This window comes from Echiichthys vipera (genome assembly GCF_963691815.1).
Source record: "Echiichthys vipera genome assembly, chromosome: 7".
In the NCBI taxonomy this organism is placed as follows: Eukaryota; Metazoa; Chordata; class Actinopteri; order Perciformes; family Trachinidae; genus Echiichthys; species Echiichthys vipera.
Window position 1 is genome coordinate 10226751 of NC_139832.1, and position 21229 is coordinate 10247979.

General features: G+C 42.4%; 1 protein-coding gene across 1 annotated transcript in view; it reads right to left on the bottom strand.

Annotated features, from left to right (window-relative positions):
- The window catches only part of pclob (piccolo presynaptic cytomatrix protein b), a gene marked incomplete at both ends in the record, with an annotated part of 55614 nt that overhangs the window by 18647 nt on the left and 15738 nt on the right, over positions 1 to 21229 (bottom strand). The window contains 7 exons of the mRNA XM_083916415.1: positions 70 to 898; positions 1287 to 1552; positions 1745 to 3312; positions 3832 to 5514; positions 6601 to 10387; positions 11258 to 12040; positions 20012 to 21007. Coding sequence (XP_083772541.1) covers positions 70 to 898; positions 1287 to 1552; positions 1745 to 3312; positions 3832 to 5514; positions 6601 to 10387; positions 11258 to 12040; positions 20012 to 21007 — 9912 coding nt within the window. The remainder of the gene's footprint in view (positions 1 to 69; positions 899 to 1286; positions 1553 to 1744; positions 3313 to 3831; positions 5515 to 6600; positions 10388 to 11257; positions 12041 to 20011; positions 21008 to 21229) is intronic.

The window sequence follows — 21229 nt, forward strand, 5'->3', positions numbered from 1 at the left end:
TATACAGTAAGAGGGGATGAGAAAGGTAAAAATGTGGATAATGTGACCATGTAACCATACAGTATTTACCTCTACTGTGCGCCTGACTTCTGCTGCCCTGAGTAGTCTGTCTGCCTTGGACATCTCCTTATCAGGCAGGTTGAATCCAGATCCTAAGCCAGTGTTGCTCAAACCCGTTGAGGCCTTGGTGAGCTCCCCTATGTCCTCTATTAACACATAGTTCCTGGAATTGTGGTGATCAATATCGGCATAAAAGGAATCAGCAGAAATGCTAGACATGGGACTAGACGCCATGCTCCTCTCCCCTAGCCCTAGCCTCAAGTCCAAGCTGCCATACTTGCCTCCCAGGTGAGCGACCCCATAACTACTTTCTGTGGATGCGGGCACAATAAGCAGAGGCTGGTTGTGTATCACTTCATAGTTGGTGGTGATCTTTGGTTCTAAATCAGAGAGGGTGGTTTGTCGCTGTTTTCCCTGCTGCAAGAGCAGAGCATGTTGGTAGCTGCTAGACTGAGCCTGGGCATGGGAGAGGGATAGGGTTGGGTAAGGAGACACCTGTTGGTGGTAAAGGGACTGCTGCTGATATAGGTTCTGTTGGGTATAGTGACTGGTGGTTTGGGTCTGGGGAACATACTGGGCATAGTGCGAGTAGGGACTAGTTAGTGTGTTGTACTGGGAATCAGCTTCTGTCTGGGGGGGTATGAATTGGTCAAACTCTGACTGGGGAGCTGTTCGTGGTCTCTCCAGGCCATCGCCCCTGGCCTCTCTGATGTTGCTAACCTCACTATCTGACATGTAGTCTCTTTCCTCTGCCACCCCCTGGAGATAGGCCCTCTCTCTTTTCTCTCTCTCCTTCAGCAAGGCCTCCTTGCGACGGTTGATACCCATCTCCAGGTACCTAGAGTAAAAAGAAAAACATATTGTTTTACAATTTTAGCACCAATCATTTTTATCATTATTACTAAAAGAGGCACAAAATGTTCCGGGTTCTCACACATACTACCTTTTGTATGAGTGTGACATGTGTGAGTGTGGAGAGGTCTCACTGACTGATGTCAAGGCAGCCTTTTAGCCCATAAGCTATCAAGGTAAGAGGGGAATCATGCAGATTAATTAGGAATAATGATTGCATGAGATGGACAAACACGATATTAGTTGTAATAAATGTATGACATATTAGGTCATAGGTATAGGCTACTAACATAATTTCTTAATGAAGTAATGGCACAGGGTCTGTGCAAGCCTATATACTAAATTATGTTGATGTTAAATCTGTGGTATCTCACCGTAGCTTGGCATCGATCTCCTTTTCCTCTTCATCTAGCTCAGCTTGTTTCTTACGAAGTTTAGAAGATTCTCTCTCCACCAGATCAAGCTCCTTGTCAATGTCCTGCAGGATCTTTGCCCGGGCCATCGTTGTACTGCGGGCCAGACGGCGACGAGCAGAGTTGGTGCTGTAGCCTGACCGTCCTGTCAGAGAGTCATCCTCTGGAGGGGGGTCTGGTAGTGTCCGCTTTACCTTCTTACCTGAACCAGAGGGAGCACCTCGGCTCTAGAATATAAAAACAAGTGATAAATCTGTCAGTCATTGAATAATGATTTAAAAACCCAATTAAATTGTAATGTACTGGATATTTCCCTTTCACTTTTATATTTAAAGCATTTTCATCATTCTGAAACAACCATAAGCACAGCAATATGCATTATAAATTTTTTTTTCCATTAATAATCTGCTATGACTTACAGAATAGCTTTCTGCATAGTATCCACCCATCCTGTCGTCTGTAGCAGGACTAAGGGATTTAGGATCAGACAGAGACTTCTGACCAGCCTTTAATATTCGAGGGCCAGAGGAAAATCTGGTAGGGTCAGCAGTCAGCATTCTTTGCCCTCCAAGTGACTTTTCCGGGGACATGGGGGAGACTGAAGTGTAGAAGACTTTAGACTTAGAGGGAATTTCTGCTGTCAGGTGTGCGCTGTATCCAACCTCAACTGGTGTGTTCCTTCTGTCTGAGTCTGTCTGACAGCTCAGACTGCCACCTCTCTGTGAGTTCTCTGGAGCTGAGATATGCTTGATGATTTCCACCCTAGTGTCCATCTGGACATTGGGTCGCTTGATAGATCCCGAATGGTCAGTCTGAACAGATATCTCCGCCACTGTTTGAATAGCAATGCTAGAGACCTTGGAGCCATGTTTCCCATCACTGCTATGTTTTCGAGAGCGTCTCCGAGCTCTTGTGGGAGCATCCCATTCATCTTGGTCCTCATCATCAGTCTGAGCTGAGCTATCAACATTTCTCTTATTCTTCTTTCTCCTTCCTACATGCTGCTTTTCTGCTGAGTCTTCATCATCTGTCTGCACTCCACTATCAGTAATTTTTTTCCCTGTATCCTGATCAGCTTGAAGCCTCTTTACTAAATTAAACTGATCCTGACGTTCCTCTAACTGTGTTCCAATATATGGAGTTGTGGACTCATCTTTGACCGGCCAGTACTGGCCACTGTCCCCAACCCCTGCATATTTTGCATCTAGGAGGTTTCCTGTGGTACCACTGCTACCATAGTGCTCATCAAGCTGGCGCTGGAGTTGCAGTTGGAGTTGCTGGATTTGCTGCAACTGCTCTTTCTGCTGGGCATAAGTCTCCTGTTGGGCAGCTATATGAGCATGGTGCTCTTCCTCTTGCTGCATTAGAAGCTGCTGTTTTAGAGCCTGAAGCTCCTCAAGCTCCCTTTGGACCATAAGCTGTTCCTGTTCACGATAACGCTGGATCTCTTGCCTCTCCCACTCCAGCTCCTCTGCTAGACAAAGCTGCTTTAGCTTCTCTAGCTCTAGAAACTCTCTTTCCATCTGATATTGGGCCATCTTGGTGTTGTCTAAGCCAGGGAATATTGGGGAAGAGGCTAAGGCATCCAAAGAGGCAGCAATTGCTTCCAGGGTGGCATCTGAGTACATGTCTGGATAACCTGTTATGATGTCAGCCAAAGCTGTGGGTAGGAGCTCCTTAGGTATCCCTGTATCAAAAGGAATTATCTGCCCAGGGTCTGTACTGGGAATGAAGCCATATGGATGTGGCAATGACTGGTTCTGGACTGTTGATGTAGGTGTTAAGGTAGTGCTGAAGACGGAGCCTGGTTGAGTTGTAATTGCATATGTGGATGGAACTGGGGCAGCAACAGATGAGTAAACTATTCCATCTGAGGTTCTTAGAACACCATTTACACCAAATCCAACTGCAGGGACCTGGGAGTATGGAGCAGTAGTCATCCCAGGGTAGACTTCAGTAGCTTTGCTAGTGTAGTCTAGAGCTTCACCTGCCATAATAAGTCCAAAGATATAGATTTTACTTCAAGTACCTCATTTACTTCAAGTATCAAGTATATTATTATTTTTTAGAAACAAACTATACTATATATTAATTGAAGGTCATGCCATTTGGATTTGAAAAAATAATAATTTCACATGCAGATCTGCAGTCATTTTGGCTAGCATGATGCAAAACCGAAACATTGCGGGAGCACACGCAGGCACACACATGCATCTGTATGAAGACAAAAGAAAGCAAAAAAAAGCAGACGTTAATATTTGATGAAAACATGCATATCACACCAAATAAAATGAAACCGTTATGGAAAGCATGAATTAATAAACTTAAAGGGAAGACATGCCTTCAGTAAGCAGAGTATTGAACGGTAACAATATAAGTTAGAGTTAAGGCAAAATAAAGGTAAACAGAAGTTTCAAGTCTATTACTTCAAATACAAGCCCATGTAGCAAGCACTGGTCATGACAATAAAAAAACTGCAAACATGCAGAATTATGCCCATACTCACCGGCAGAAAGTTTGGCAGCAGTGAGGTCTATAGCGCCATCTGACGATCCACTGAGATAGTCATAGTCATTCTTGGGATCATAGGAGAACAGTCCTGCCTTTGTCAGGTTGGTCTCAGACATTGAGGCTTTTATACCATTCATGCCTTTGATACCATACAGTCCAGTATTATCATATTGGTAGTGGTCATCTCTATAGCCAAAACGGTTGTCGGGCTGGGTGGTAACCGGGGGCTGTGTTCTGCAGCTTCCTGTAAACGGTAGCTTGTAAATGACATCACAACACACACTCCTCCTACCAGCTGTAAGGTCAACTGGTGTACCATCATCCTCAACAACAGTGGTCACCACTCCTGGGCTTGTGTCAGACAAAGCTACCATAGCTCTCACTGGTCTGTAGTTTGACAAATCCATAGCTCCTGTGGCCTCTAGAGACAGGACAGGACCACCATTGCTAATGGCTGCAGGGGAGGTCATTGGCTGCTTCCCTCCTGAGGAGACCAAAGCTCCAAAGGTAAGATTAATGGGTATGTCTTGAGGTGTGGATGATACAGCACTGGCTATGGGTTGGGAATTCACAGGTCTGTATACAATCTGAGCTAGCGGTTCAAATGGTTTGTATGTCGTGAGAGGCAGAGGCAATGATGTAATAGGGCCCTGCAAATCCAGTGGTTTCTCTGCTGGAGCGTTGTTATAAGAGGCAATGGTGGCAGTGCATGTGACTATTGTGATGCTGTCAGTGACCACAGACAGTGTGGTTGCAGGGGTGATTTCTGCACTAAGATTTACTATCTCAGGCTGCACAGCTGTGATTTGACGCCCACTGGAGTCACTTGAAAAAGACTGCCGATATGACTCGGTTGGTGTCAGGTCCATGCCTTTTTCAGTCATCTTTATCCCAACCTTCATGGTACGTAAATCAATGACATCACCAGGGTAGATTATTTTCCCATTCTGCTTTGGCAGAGGTTGGACTTTTGCTATGTCTGGTTGTATAGTGATTGCTACACAGGGTTGAGAGACTTGTGGAAGTCTTTCATGAACAACAGAAACAGTAGTCCTCTGGACCTCAGTGGTCACCACCTGGGTGACCAGACTAGGCAAGCTTTCAGGAGGCTGGCCTGAGGTGGAAATTGAAGAAGAATACATGTGACTCATACTGGAGACCACCTTTTCTGGTCCTCGAATCTCTTGGCTCTCAATAGACTCTTGCTGAATTTTAGTGATAGTGACTGGAGCCACAGATACACCATGATGACTGTCCTGTGCAGTTGGCATTGATGTTCTCCTGGTGTATTCCTCAGTGGTTATTATCTCCAGAGGGTGATCATATTCTGATGCATAAGTTAATAACTGTGGCCTCTGTTCTATTGAATGGATAGATCCTCTCCTGTAGGGGTCCTGAACAGCAAAACTATCAATAGGAACATTTTCAGCTGGCATGTTTACTGCATGTGCGAATGGTAATGATTGCTGCATGGTTATGGATTCTCTCCTGGTGGCAGCAAATGCCTCAGTTGTAACCACCTGTGTGGGTGTTTCATGTTCTGCCGGATAGTTATACATCTCACTTGTGGTGTATGTGGGCTGTATGATGGACGATATAGATGTCCTCCTCCTACTGGTGGTTTCCCCAATTAAAATAACTCCATCTGGCACATCAGCCATCACCTGTGGCTGCAACGCTGGTGATGGTATTGAAGCTCTTACTTCAACATCCTTTGTTATAATCTCTATGGGTATCTCACATTCAGGCTGTAATGTTATAACCTCCAGTGGTGGACCTCCGTAGACATGTGGAATATAAGTAACATGAGATTCTTCTGGCTGTACTGTCCTTGTTTGGACATACATCATTAGAGGTGATGGTGTTACTTCACCAGTTGTAAGATTTATCATCTCAGCAGCTGTAGTTAGTGGCATTAACTTAGCTCCTTCTTGAGTTGGGATAACTTGGACAACTGCAGGCAAAGGTACTGGAGATACTGTTGCCACTTCTGGTATTTCAACAGCCTTGTCAGTAGTAATAACCTCTGTAGGTAATTCAGACTTTGTAGGTGGGGTAAACGCCTCAGATACAAGAAGTGAGTGCTGTGAAGATAGCTGCCCTGTCACTAAAGGCAGGACTTCTAAAGGCTGGACAGTTTGTGGTATTGATGACAGCTCAGCAATGGTGGAGGTATTGTTAGAAACTGTAGCCAATTCTTGCTCTGTAGAATGAGTTGCCACTTCAAATACTGTAAATGGCTGTTGAACAGGAATTTGCTGACTTACTCCTGGTATTGGTGATCTCACCATAACTGGCTCTGTGACAATGACGTGGGTAGGCATATCCTGTTCTTTGTGTTGCATTTCTATTTGAGTTGCAACTTGTGGATGAAGAACAGTTGAGGAGACTGTAGCGGATCTATCTTGGGGAAGTAGTGCAACTGAAGGTACCTCAGACTGCATTGGTATAACGTCTGTCAGAGGCTGTGCAGGTACAGTTGGTACTGGGACCTGAGGAGCTTGCAGTTCAGCTGAAACCTCTGGCAGAACTGTTATGACCTCTGTGGCAGGGATTGGATGTTGAGCAAGTGATATAGATGGGGCTCTTACTGTGGCTTGGACTGTTAGCGGTTGAATAAGAACCTTTTGCTCTGAGGGCATTGTGATGACCTCATACATTGTTTTCGGTGGTGTAAGTGGCTGACTAGTGGACTGTTGCTGTTGCAAAAATGGTACCTTAATTGGAAGAGGCACGCTATGTGCTTGAATATATGTTTCCTGACCTGATGATACCACCATGACATCAGCGACAGATGGTGGTGGCACTACAGAGGGCACATAGTCTCTGGCTTGCACTTTATTGGCCACTCCTTCAGAGGGTATCACCTGTTCTACTGCCACTGTTGGAGCTATAGATATTGGAGGTGGATGCCTTACAACGGGGACAGAAGCTCTCCTAACTGTAGTCTGTGCCGAGAATGCCTCAGTGGGTGTTTTCTGTTCTGAAGTTGTGATCCGTACCCCTGTCACTTTTGTAGATGGGATAGAGCCTCGTCTTACAGGTGCCTGGACTGTTATGCCCTCTGTTGGTGAGCCAGGCTCAGATGGAAGGGTTATCACCACATAGGTTTGCAAACATTTGGTGTGTCTAGGAGACATAGGTGACTTAGGAGATGTTGCACCCAACTTGGATTCTTCAGGTCGTGTCAGGCTTAGTGACAGAGCATTTGGAGGTTCTTTGGTCCTGGGTAGGGTCGCAGCTTTTGGGGCCACAGGAGGGGGAGGTGGCTTGACACTCTCTCCTGGCTTGTGACTGAAAACCAGTCCAGCTGGAATTGATATAGGCTTAGGTGGTATGGGTGGAGGAGGCTTGGTGGTTTGACTAGGGCCAGTTGTTGTGTCAGAAACTTGTGCTACTGTTGCTGTAGCAATTATCATGGAAGTGGTAACCAGTGGCTTCGGAAGAACAGCTGGCTTGGGTAAAGTGGTGTGAGGTGGTGGGGCTGTATCTTCTACAAGTATTTCTTCTGTGTCTACAACTTTTGTCCCTGCCATAGGTTTAGGTGGAACTGGTGGAGTCTCAGCTGCGGCAGGCATTGATCCTGTGTTAGCTATATCTTGTGGGGTTTGTCCAAGCAAAGATAAATTTTCCACACTTGGCACTATGATGACTACATGGCCTTGTCTGGTTGGGGTCACTATCTGAGGTACAGCCACACTATCTGGTTGCATGTCATCCATTCTTGGCTGTATATCCACAACAACAGACTGCATTGCCTGGCCAGCCACTGTGGTTCCCCTAGCTATGGTGGTGGTCGAAGTAGGGGGGACATGCTGAACAGTCCTTACAAGTGGCAGTTCTGTGTTAGACTCAGGTAATGACACTGAGGTAGACCGAGGGGGAGGAGGGGGTGGGACCTTCTTTTTGATTATAGTAGTTGAAGGTGGAGCAGGTGCAGTCACCTGTGCTGTTTGAGCAGGAGGTGGGATTACTACTGGGCTCATTGATGGGATGACTGCTTGTAAAGGTACTGAGTGTACCACTTTGGCTTGGACTTGAGCTGAGGAAGTTACAAGTGCTGAGAATGGTAGTGGGGTTTGTGCAGAGATTGGAGATGTAGTTGAAACCAGGTCAGGCATCTGGACTACAACTGGGCCAGGGCATGATGCCAGAGTAACAGAAGCTGACACAACATTGGCTGAAGCTGGAGTGGAGACTGCAACAGGTGTAACTTTAACCAAGGTTGGAGGTTGAGCTGAGACAACAATAGGTGCTGGACTTTGTGCTGAGACCTGTATAACAGCGGGAGCCTCGGTAGGCACCTGAGATGGAGATGAAACCAAGTCTGGCATTTGAACTACAACCGCTACAGGGGTAGACATTCCCACTGGGGCTGGAGTTGGGGCTTCAGCTGAAGAATCCTTAACTTGAACTACTGCAGTTGTTTGAACTTTGGATGGATCAGACACCACATCTGGTATTGTAACTATAACTGTGGTTGGAGTGGGATGAGAGACTGAGCCCCCACTAGATGGTAATGCTGTAATTGTGGCAGGTGAGGGAGGCGTGATCTCTGGAGGCGATTGGGTAACAAATGAAGTTGGAGGAGTCGGTGTAGACAGTGGAGTTGAATCTGACGAAAGAGGTGTTTGAGCCTGGAATGAGGATGAAGATGTAGCATTAGAAGCCAAACTAGTATCTGGAGTGGCTGGTGAAGTTGGAGGTGAAATTGGTGATACGGGGGAGGGTGTAGTGGTTAGTTCTGGGGCTGATATTGGTGTTGGAATAGGTTTTGGCTCTGGAATTTCACAGACCACACAGAAAGGCTCTACCTCAGACAAAGGTGGGCTTATGGATGGATCTTCTTTGGTCTCCGAGTCATCACTGGGGGTAATGTCAGAAGAAATACCAACACCATACTCGTCTGCAAGACTGTCATCCTCTTCCTCACCAGATGAACACTGGGTAATCTTGAGGTCTGGTATGGGGAACAATGCCTTTCTGAGTGCAGGATCTTGAGGAACCATAGGCCGAACAAAACCTATAGATCCACTAGGAGTACTGGGAACAACAGTTACCTCAGAGCGCCTAGGAGGTTCAGAGGGGCGCGGTGGAGCTGGCCTTTTCTTTTTCTTTACTGGCACTTCACTAGAAGTTTCAGTGTCAGTAAGAGGCATATCAATTTGTTCACTGAGGAATGTCTCTTCCATGGGCATGGTCATGACACAGGTCTCAGCAATTGAGGGAGGCCCAGTGACCAAAGCCTCTGATGAGGAAGATTCCACGGCAGTCTGGGCCTGTTGAAACTCATGTTCTATCATCATCAGTTCTCTCTTTTTTTGCATCATCTCCTCATACACCTCCTCTGGAGACCTGAGTTTTTTAAGACACTCAGAGCTAGTATCCTGTTTGAGTTCTTCCTCTAGAGATTCAACCATTTTCATTTCAGGCTCCTCAACTAAGGATTCATAAAGATAGTCCTCTATTGCCAATCCTCCATAGAGTGGCTCAATGTCAGGAGGACTCTCCCCTGGAATAGCCTCTGTCTTCTGAATAATTTCCTCATATGCTTCTTCTGCACTCTTCAATGATTTTATGACAATATCCTTCTCTTGAAATGGATCAGAAGGAGTGTACGGTATCACTGTTGGTGAAGGTTTACTTCCTCTTTGTAAAGCTTGCCTAGCCTCTGATTCTGATTCAATACTGGCAGAGTACTCAGACCCAGATGTTCTACTGGTTTCATCTATTACAGTAACCTGTCTCAGATCCTCTGTGGAGGAACCATCTACAGCTGGAGAGAGTTGTTGGCCATGGGCTTTAATTTCATCTTTGTCTTTCCTAGACTTCTCCCCCCTACTCGTCTTTTCTTCCTCAGAGGAGTCTTCAATGGTGGGGAGAGGCTGGGTTGGCTGCCTGTGCCTACCTTTGCGATGCTGTTTGTCTCCACTGACTTTCCTGTGACTGGGGCTGCTATCACTGTCCTCCTCCAGAGATGAAGCTGACGTGGGTGAAGATCCTGGAGTAAAACTAGATACCTGAACACTAGATGATCCCTTTGACAGGGATTCTGTGATGCTCTCTACTTCATCATCTGTGCTTTGTCTCTGTCTCATGATTGGAATAGCTTTCTTGAAAGAAGTGCTGAGCAATGTTTCACAGACATCTTGAGTAGCTGCAGTGTCAGTTTTTGGGAGGGAATTATTCCTGGCTGGGCTTTCTTCCTTCTCTGTGCTACTTTTTCGAGACAGTGCTTTGACTGTCACTGAAGCGTTATCAAACTCAACCTCTTTAATAGCTTCCTCATCTGCAAAATTATTTTCTTTCTCATCTTCCGAAAGAGACATTTCTTCTTCTTCATCACCCATACCCATTATCTGCTTGCGGATGAATTCTTCATCTTCCACAGAGGAGTCAGCACTTTCAGTTTTTATGTCCTCACTGCTGGATGAAATATTGCTGACCTCCAGCCTTCTCCTCTGGACTTTAGGTGAGGGTGTGAGCTCACTTTCACTGCTCTCAACCGTTGCCTGGAAACTTAGGCGCCGTCTCTGTGCTTTAACCTCTTCCTTTTCTGGAATGGGTGGATCTGTATTTATATCACTTTTACTTGTATCAGTAATCATCTGCCCATACTCTAATTGCCGTGGTATTGCTAAAATCTGGGTTTGATTTTCATCATGCTCTGCTTTGGATTCAGGCTTTGTAGGTGTTGCAGTGAAAACTGTATCTCCCAATTTAACCTGCCCTGTAGGTAGGGAGACCTTTCTTTCTTTCATTGGCTTTTTTATGATTTCATCTTGCTCCTAAAAATGTGAAAAAAAACAAGATAACAGTAAATACATTTCCTCAATGAAAGAACCAGACTTTCTGGAACAAACACTACTATTCTAATGTAATTGTCTAATGCTGTGGGAAGATGCATCATTCATTCAAGTCTTGTCAATAGAAGATAAGTAATAATAAATAACCTATAGCAAAAGACACACGAACAAGCTGTACAGCATGTAGGCCCCTGTGCTAATCACTGTAATTATAACCCCTGATGGTATTTGTAAGATGCATCCTTCCACAACAGTCATAAAAAAGTCCATCACATTAATCATAATAATATCATCATATGGTGTGTGGTATGGTCATCAAATGACAGATAAAGTACTGTAACAAATGATGGGTAAGCATCTATTTTAATGCAGATCAGAAGTAATGACTAAAATAATGTTTGATGCACAAATTAATACCCCACTGTTTGAGAAAACATAATATATGCTGAATATAGTTTGTCAGTTTTATAGTAAAACATTGGGATCGGGAATTATACTGATTTTATGTCAAACATTCATCAACATGATAATTGTTTTATAAAGAGGGCCAATTCTTACTTTTATCATGATTGTATTTGTAGATACTGGTTGTTTCTCTGTTTCTACTTCCAATACCAGCTGCTGTGGTTCTTGTGGCTTTGGTTGCACCTCAACTTGCTGCAAAGATGGTGTTGGCTCTGTCAGTTTCATATGGTCATCAGGCTGTACTTCCTTAATAATCTTCTCTGGAGCAGGCAATTCCGGCTTTGTTTTAGTCCCTGGGACAACTCTAGTAGTAGCAACCTCTGCAGCAATAGATGAAGTAAGAGCAACTGTAGCTTCAGTCACTGGGGGAGAGGAAGCTGCAACTACTCCTGCTTCAGCAATGACCTTTGAAAGGTTGGGTTTAGGCTCTTCAGCTTTGGGAAATTCTGTGTCATTGAGCTCTATCTTTACTGTCATTTCTTTATTTTCCACTGTCAAAGTATTGGGAACATCTGTGTTTGGCACTTCAAACTTTGATGTTTCTGCTGTCTGTTGCACAGTGACTATAGGCTGTTTTTCTGCTGTAACAGGTGAAACTGTTGCTGTTGTGGGTATGCGTGTGGTCTCTATCTTGATTTGTGCAGAAGCAGCTGTAGCTGTGGTTTTCATATTGACAGATGTAGGCTCCATCTTTGCTTTTGAGGTTGGAACTGTTGGTAGTTCCTTGATGGGGGGAGGTGTGGCCTGGGATTTTGTGGCTGCAGGTGTAGGCTCTGTCTTTGTAGAAGTTTTGGGCTCTGCTTTTTTGATTGAAGGTGTGGCCTGGGTCTCTGGCTTGGCAGATACAGGTGAAAGCGAAGGTATTTTTCCTGAGTCTCCCAGCTGTCCAGACAAAGCCCTCTGAGTCTGGCAGTTCAAACACAGCCATTCCTTCTGTGATCAAACAAAAAAAGTAGCCTATGATTAGAAAACACACTATACCAAGATTTGCGCAAAAAACACTTTACACTTTACTTTACTTTACGTTATTTTTGTGGTATGTCACATCTACAATTGAAGGTTTCTGGTTACATATACAGTTTATGCTAAAATATGATTTAGCAGATTTCTCATCAGATCACCATTTAAATACCTAGAGGCTTATTCCATGAAGAGGAATATGAAAAGCAGGGCTTATTGTGGAATGTCTGTCTTTAGTGAAACGTATGGGTGAAAGAGCACAACTGTGGCTTTTGTAACCTGCTACTTTTAACTGCTACTAGGTTGATACACTCATACCAGATTGATGGGTATAAAAAGAGATGGACTGAAGCTCAACAAAAGCAGAATTTGAATTAGGTTTTTTGATATACTGGTAAAGACAGAGTTAAAGCATAACAAAAGCATTTTAAACTTATGCCTAGTTGTCTGGTGTCTAGTGATTATATTGTAAGCAATAGCAGGTTCCAATTATTTGTGGTTTGGGCACATTGTACCTGGAAATGATATGAAGGTGGAACACTAGTTAAAAAGTAACACACTAACTGCAAAATGTTGTATTTGCCAAATCAATGATGTATTGTTGTGGGCTGCAGAGGCATAGTACATCCTTGACTTGTTATTGACAGCAACATGAAACAATACATTCTCTTATGCTGAGTAATACCATATCACTCAAAGTAATATAAATTCACTCTTAGTCCAGCAGTCGCTGCTGGACGGTTCAAACAATCAAAGCATTAACACAGTAATATAAAGAAAAAGAACATTTTCAATAGAAGCTTGTGGTCCCTAGTATAAACATGCTTGACTCTGGAACGCATGACACTTGCAACAGCAATACAAATGCTTACCTTGCAAAAGAGTTAATCACATTTTATTGAATCCTCTGAAGACACATTTTTTATCACATCTAAAACTCCAAGGCATAAGCCGTCAATTGATAAAGCAGTGTGTCTGTAGCAACCTAGCAAACCAAATCGCAGCAATGCGCCTGCCTCTGCAGAGCCAGGGAGAGCAGTTCTGATACACAGGACAGAGGAGGGGATTACATTACACACATATCTTGTTTGTGAAACACAATTAAGTTTTAATTGCTCTATCTATGAGATAAAGTTTTACAACCTATACTCATTTAATATATCTTAATTATATGACCACAATTGCCACATATGAACACTACTGTTCATGCACTTTATAAGTATCTGCATTGTCTCTAAACACATTTTATCTTGGAGTCTAGCACTGGTTCAGGATGCAGTGACGTAAATGAATAACATAGTTCACAGGCTCATTTGCTGAGTTGAGTTTTATGTAATCTGCTCTCTGTCATACCATAGCTCAGGCCTGCTCTCACAATCCAGCTGTGCTGGACATTTCATCTGTGTTCTCATGAACAAGCGTAAAATAGCTCCCTGCTAAGACCTGTTGTGATTTGTTAAAACTGAAAATTAAATTATTATTTTTTATTTCTTTTGTAGCATAAATATGTTGCAGCATAACATGGCATAAATCCACTGCAAATAGAGCATGGCTTAACATATCAAATACTCATATTCTACCCTGACATTGTGGGCAGCAGCGACACCTCTTTAAAATGATTTCACTGACTAAGAAATATTCATACCAAACACAACTACAGCTAATATATCATATATCATATATACAATCATGTCAACCAATGAATCATTTAAACAATAATTTCAAGATCGGCCTCACTGATGTTTTCCTTTGGAGTTGGACAAACACTTTTCTTATATAAATTTTATAGGTCAACATAATACATGTAGCTAAATCATACTGAGGGTAATTTATTTTTCCTCTTAAAAAATGTATCACACACATTGCAACTAGTTCATCTACAATATACAATGCCGATAAGTCAATGATTCTTAAATGCATTTGTTGATAAAATCAAATTGATTATTTAGGCCAATCTTTATCATTAAATGACAAACATGTAAATCCCACTATTGTGCCTTATACATCCGTCATTTCTGAACATATTAGAGTTCTACCAAAATGTCCTTTTCTGAGGCAGCTCTTTGCACCGATTGGACTGATGATGATATTTATAGTTAAATAAAAAATAATTATTATATAATTATTTATTTATTTATATTTACCCATATATACACAATGTTTTATATACTTCAAAATATATTATTCCATTGTAAATGAAATCCTGAGCTGTCATAACCATAACTTGATACACTATGACAACATGAAAAAGCATTAATGACATATTGTGTGTATGAATAAACATATAATAAAAAAGCTGAGCCATTAAGGTGCATTCCTTAGTCTTTCAGCTGGTATACTGTATTCCCCCTAACCAGTAATCTAAATATGGCCCTGCCCCTCACACCTCTACAAGGTGCTGGTATTGCACCGGTCCAAGTCTCAACATGATAACTGACCTTTGTGTAGAAAAGATGACACAACAACTACAGAAGAATGCAAATTAAGGGTTGCGCTGTTTCATCACTTATTTCGACAGTTTATTTAACCTTAAATTTACTCTAAAGCAGGCTGCAATGACCCCCCGTCCAAAAAAACGGGGGGTCCTAAAAAAACAACCCCTCTCAGTCAACAAAAAAAAAAATAATCCCATCACATTCCCCTCCAGTGCCAATCACTGCCTTAAAGCCACACAGTCTCAAAGCCATGCATCAGAGCCACAGGGGTTGGAAAGTCGCCATCAGCCTTTTGACTAATTAAGTCTTTCTTATGAGTAAAAAGCAGGCGCCCCAAGCACAGAGCTGTGGGAGAAGCTGCTCCTCACGATTAGCCTGTGAGCTGGATTACCAAACCTTCACAATGACAGCAGTGAGAAAATTATGCTCTTGACACACAGGCGTGCTGCATTAGTCCGGATCGTCTGAGGTTTATAAAGAAATGCGTACTTCACTTTATTCACAGCAAGACACATTGTGCATATATGCAACACCTGAGAAAAATAACCCATTCACATTGGGCACAGATTACCTTTAAACTTTTACTTTTCAAGATAGCTAAATATTTTATACTTTCATTCAAATGACAGCAATGTCTTTATTGGTATTCAAATTCTTAGTTACACATTGTACCATTCATAATAGATAACTGACAAGGGGAATTAATCTTGTTCACTATCAGCATTAATCATGACGTGTGGTTCAACACGAAACGTAAAACTATAACTGCTCTTAACAGGAAAACATCTCACTCTTCATTACTAATGAGCAATGTGATAGTTTTGAGTTTGTACAGTTTGCTTATATGAACATCTTATGATACACTGGATAACAAAGGGGTCTTGAAATGTATAATTTATAATAGCTAGACTAAAGGAAGAGCGACTATACCCTTAGTCCTTAGCCTCTCTTTAGTGCTGACGCTAATGTTGATTCTGGAGCTGGTAAGTTTCTCATTGATTTTCTGGCAGATAATTTTGGCGCAAGCGGTAGCTGGCTAATATACTTGGCTTTCAGCAGCCCTCACAGAGCAGAACTCATATATCAAACCCTCTGATAATAGAGAAAGTTGACCTAGTGTGACTTCTTCATTCTACAGACACGGAAATACACCCCCTGCTTTTTACAATCTGACAAATGGTGCATCAGCAAACTTCCCATTGCTGGCAGGATGCAAAGTGGTGAAGAATAGGGTAGAAGAGGGAGTAAGAGGGTGTGGCATAGATAGAAAGCAATGCCACTTGAAGTTACATTACTAAAGCTGAGCTTCCAAGGTGAGGTCCTATTGCTTCTCCTCTGACAGAAGGTCACAACATGTGTTAAACTAGCAAAATCCTTTTTTAAAATCATATTAAGGGAAATCATTGCAGTTTGAGCGATACGTGTCGCAATCTTCAAAATGTCATGAAACAAACAAACTCTCTCCTTTCAAAACCAAATATACAATTAAATGTGCCGAAAAAAACAACTGAGAGCAGTAGCAATAAATAAATATAATGAGTTAATTGTTCACAGTGAAGTCTATTTCAACAATGTTCTAATTTAGCATCATATCCAAAGCGTGAGCCAACTCAATTCTAGGACCACTAGCCTCATTGTACCTTCCATTAGTGGCTATGAAAAACAGTAGGGATAAAGCGGGTGGGCTGTTCTTAGTCTCTCCTCAGAGTGACTATTTTTAACACCGTCACTAGGTGCACCAGTGGGTGTCTCTTCCTTATCACGGGGCCAACAATCTGTGGTACAGCAGAAAACATCTCACACATACTGTAGACCTAGTGTGTGTAAAGAATATAAAACTTTGTGACTTGTGAAAAAACTTCAAGTGCCACATTACAGATTTAAGTGTACTCTGTGCTGGGTCTGTGTGTCAGAGAAATTGCACCTTGTCATGAATCCGTCTCATCTGTCATACACAAAGCTTTAGCTGGCAAAGCACAACACACGTGTGTCCTACTTATCAAACAACAGTCACTCCAAGGTTTTTGATGGCATCAGCTGAAGCAGAAAAGGAAAATGGATGGACTTGCTTTCATCATTCACTTTGCCTAAAGTGACCTTCTCATGTTTCGAACCATACAAGTCCTTTTCATATTTTAAAAGTAAGCATTTCTGTCCTTTGACCAAAAAGCCACACACATTCATGAGAGACAACCATCAGGCACAGCCCCTTTAGATAAAACTAGGTCGTAGGACAGCAATAAGTATGGTGGCTTATCCTGTCCAGTGGTGTTAAGGCCAAGCTATTTCTGTTTTCCACAGCTATTAAGAGGAATGAATCTGTGTTGAACACACAGCAGCAATCATCCACGTCTGTCTCTTCCCCCATCCAACATCTACCCTTAGGCTCTTCCCCCTCTCTAGTGTCCATTTAGATAAGAGGTACATCTCTTCTATTTCTATTTGTAATCTATTTCCCCAAAATAGCGTGCTATTTGGGCTGAGGGTGAGGTGATCTTACTCTGGGAAAACAAATTGAAGGCAGACAAAAAGAAAAGAGATACAATAATGCTCACAGCCACTTCATCACAACAGAGATTCATTTTTTTGGTTATCAGAGTCAACAGAATGCAATTACATTGTCCCCCGTTCTCTTACAAACTGTCAGCCAGAAATTCATTAATTCATTAATTTTGGAAGGCCACATGCGACGGGGCAGGTAAATGTTTGTCCCGATGGTCGTGCTTGTGCAATAAATTATGCCTGATATAGCAAAACATTGTAGTAGCTCTAAAATGCTAAATTATGAGCGCTAAACCGGTGATTTGTTGTGTGTCGCACTATAGTAGCTCCCCTGATTTCACCGCTGTAGAAAATAGTTCCCCTCAGAAGCAACATAACGTACACATCACCGCTCTTTAAAAGTTTGGCGCAGTGACTGTGATTCAAACGCAACAATGGGGCAGCACATTCCCGCTGTGACTGAACCAAAGAGCAAAAACACAGAGGAGATCGGTGGAAAAGAAGGTGAAACAATAATAAAGTTCAGTGGGAAGCGGAAGACTGACAGGGAATGGCTTCAGTACGACGACTCGACGGGTGTCATGTTTTGCTCTGTCTGCCAGACACACGCTTACGAGGCCTTCTGATTAGAGATGCATACTGGATCGGATAGGTCCCTTTCTGTAGTTCTGATGAGTAATTAATGAGTGTTTCATTTGACAACGTTTTGCTCTGTTAACGTTTTCATTTTGCAATGTTTTGAAACTCAATTAATAATATTAAATTGTATTTCTAAATACTACTTTGGCCTGTTTTCTAAGCATATATTGCTATATAATACTATTATCTCAATGAAAAGTACTTAAACAGATGTATATGCAACAAAAAGAGGCAATTTATTAATTGGCCGGTAAAAAATGTACTTGGCCGGTAGATTCTTTCATCTACTGGTCCCCGAGACAGGTGAGCCAAAAAGGTAGTTTACAGCCCTGTTCATAGAAGATAGGAATTTAGTTTTGCCAAAAATTGAATAAAAGTTTTTAAATGATTTAATGCAAGGTTATTTGAAAAGTTAGTAAAATGACTAAGATGACTGACATGGAACATATTGAATTGTACCCACATCATAAATACAGTACTTGCAGCAGAGCATTGTATAATTTGAGCTCCTTTAAAATGACATTTGAACTAACTAAGAGAGTTTAAAATCTCAAAACTCATCTAACAAATGATTTAAGGCTATATTATTTCAATGATTAACTGCTAATACTGTTTGCCAAAAAAAAACTCACAGGGTAATGCAAGCTGATCAGGAAAGTTTTATTGCGCCTAACATGGCAGGGCTTCACAGCCATTCACCAATAACCTGCATGTGCGGGAACATTACAGAGTGGGAACACATGTGCCGATGCCAACCACATACAATGAAGGGGGAATTGTTGAATTATACGGAGCCACATATCTGTGAGAGAGCAGATGGCCTGAAAGGAAATGTCTGCTGCTCTAATGTACTGCACTGTGTTGTGGTGGACTTAATCTGTTTCACCTCTGCTTATTGGCATATCACAGGGTTTTGTCATCTCAAATCTCTTACGGGGACTGGAGATTCCCTAGTCTGCTATGGCAGCAGATCCTATCTCACTAATGCTATTGCACAACCCTCAATCATTTTAATACATTTTCAGTGCTGCTGATCTGGAGCTGAAGCCGTCTTCTCATGATCCGTTATGTAATATCTTGGGCCACTCATAGAGGACAAATAGCAGCCACCACGTAGCCTGCTTTCTAGTATGTTTTAAATTTAGTTTGAGACCTCTCAGAGTAGATCAATAATTCAAATAGATTACATTAATTAACCACACACAGACCTGTTCAAAGTCATAGACTGAATACCGATTCAAGCGAGCTCTCCGTATATTTTCTCTGCTGGGGCACCTTCATCTATTATTTTACCACGCTTGTATTTCATATACAACCAATCACAGCAACGAAATGTGAACCTCAACCAATCACAGCAATGAAATGTGACCATCAACCAATCACAGCAATGCAACGGCGTTGCTTGGTCAGTGTAAAACAATGGTGACCCTGTCACAAACTTTATCAAATTACAGCTAAACAGTACACTAAAATATGTTTATGAAAATATTTAATGTGAGAAATAGGCAATACAGTAACGGAATATTCATCATATTTATTCAGCGCTGCCTAGCTTGACAGTGTGATCTGAATTTTTGGAGCCCGGTAAACTATGCTGAACAGACCTGCAGACTGACGTCTGTCAGTCATTGTCTTTAAACCGCCCCGCATGAAATAAATGGTTGTGATTGGGAGAGGGGCCAGAAGTATGTGCCAAATGAATATGAGTTTGGCAGATTGGTCTGGTTTACAGGCTATCTTCACCCTATAGTCACTGCCAGTCTTCAATATTTTCAAACCTTTTGTATTTAAATGTTTGTAATGAAGGCTCTTTTTCCTGTGTATTTGATACAGAGTCAAGTTTGTTACAAACTTGTAGCTTGTAATCTTCTTCCTCCTCCTCACAGTGACGGGGTTTGGTTGTCACTGTCATAATAACTATTTTTTATTTTCTTGTATTTGTTTATTCCATAAACTGCGGTAAAGTCTGACTCAAACAGCTGGTCTGCAGCATAAAACAGTGTGTGGCACAATGCGCTTATGCATAGAAATATTCCGAGAAGATGTAGTGCCAAGGGAAATGACTGTCTGATGGCAAGGTAAGCAGTGAGTCCTGCTCCTCTGACATTCTGAAGTTGTTCAGTGTTTTGCTTTTCAGTATCAGGTATGAATACAAAAAAATACTACCCTCATCATAATCCAGTAAAACAAATAACACCAAGTCATAATAATTACTCCTGTCAATTGAACATAAGGCAACTCAATTAATAAAATGGGCCTGTTTGAGTTGGAAATCATAAGGTAAAAACAAGGCCAAACTGAAAAATTTCCTTAAAATTGAAATGCAAATTACATGTGAAAAGAAATGTTTGCACTGTATTGTACTTACCGCTCCTGTATGAGGCATGCTGTTAAATCCACAAAGGTTGCAGACAATGTTTTTGCATTGAGTGCAGGTATTGTAATTGGGAGGATCCTTGGAGCCCATGTTGAGGTCAACTTTACAGAGTGGACAGGTAGACAGAGCTGCTTTAGGAGGAACTTGGGTCACTTTCTCAGCTTTCTCTACTTTGGCCTGTGTTGATAAAGCAGGCTTGGTCTGTTGAGGAGCCTCTGATTTCACTGCAGCAGGTGGTTTGGTGTTCTTTGCAAGGGGGATTTTAGGAGAAACTGGAGGTGTAGGTTTAGGAGAGACATGGGCTGTAGTGGACATCTTACGTGGGGTAGGTGGTGTAGTTTTAGGTTCCTCCTGAACAGCTGAGGTTATCAATGTAGATGCAGAACTGAAAATAGAAGAACCAAAACCAAACATTTTCCCAGTCACTGACTCAGCAGGCTTTGCAGAGGCGGGTTGTGTTTTAGGACCACCAAAGCCAAAGAAGCCTCCTGTATCCTGTTTTGCAGGTTGTGCTGGGGGTGGCACAGATTTGGCTGGAGAGGCACTAGCTTTTGGTTGTGGTGACTCTTTTCGATCTGGTGGCGGAGCAGACTTAGCAATAGAAGTCACAGTTTTGGGAGGTTGTTGTGGTGGTGGCTTTACTGCCTCTGCACCTGGTGGAGGAGCAGACTTAGCAATAGAAGTCCCAGTTTTGGTAGGTTGTTGTTGGAGTGGCTTTACTGCCTCTGGACCTGGTGGAGGAGCAGACACAGCAGTTTCGGGGGTTTCTTTTTTCTGTGGAGTTACTTCATTGACCTCTGGTTTGACTGCTGTAGATTCTGTAGACTTCGCCTTCTGGATCAATGTCGGTACATCCTTTTGTTCAGACCCAGGAGGCAAAACAACCTTGCTTGGGGAGGGCTGTGGTTTCACTACAGGATGTCCAGCCGGCTCAGATGATCCTAGGGCTCTCTGCATCTGGCAGTTAAGACATAGCCATTCTTTTACCTGGAAAAAAGTGAAATAGACTTTATAGATCATTGTTGAAAAACAAACAACACTGTTTTCATAAACCAGGACCACATTTATCTGGTCCTAATAGAATGGGCAGAATACATCCGCTGTACTAACCATGTGGTTAGCACATTAAAACTCCTTGTTTTTGCAGTTAGAATGCACTTAAAATGAGTGTAAGCTTTTTAAATCTTGTCACCCACTGATCACTAAGCA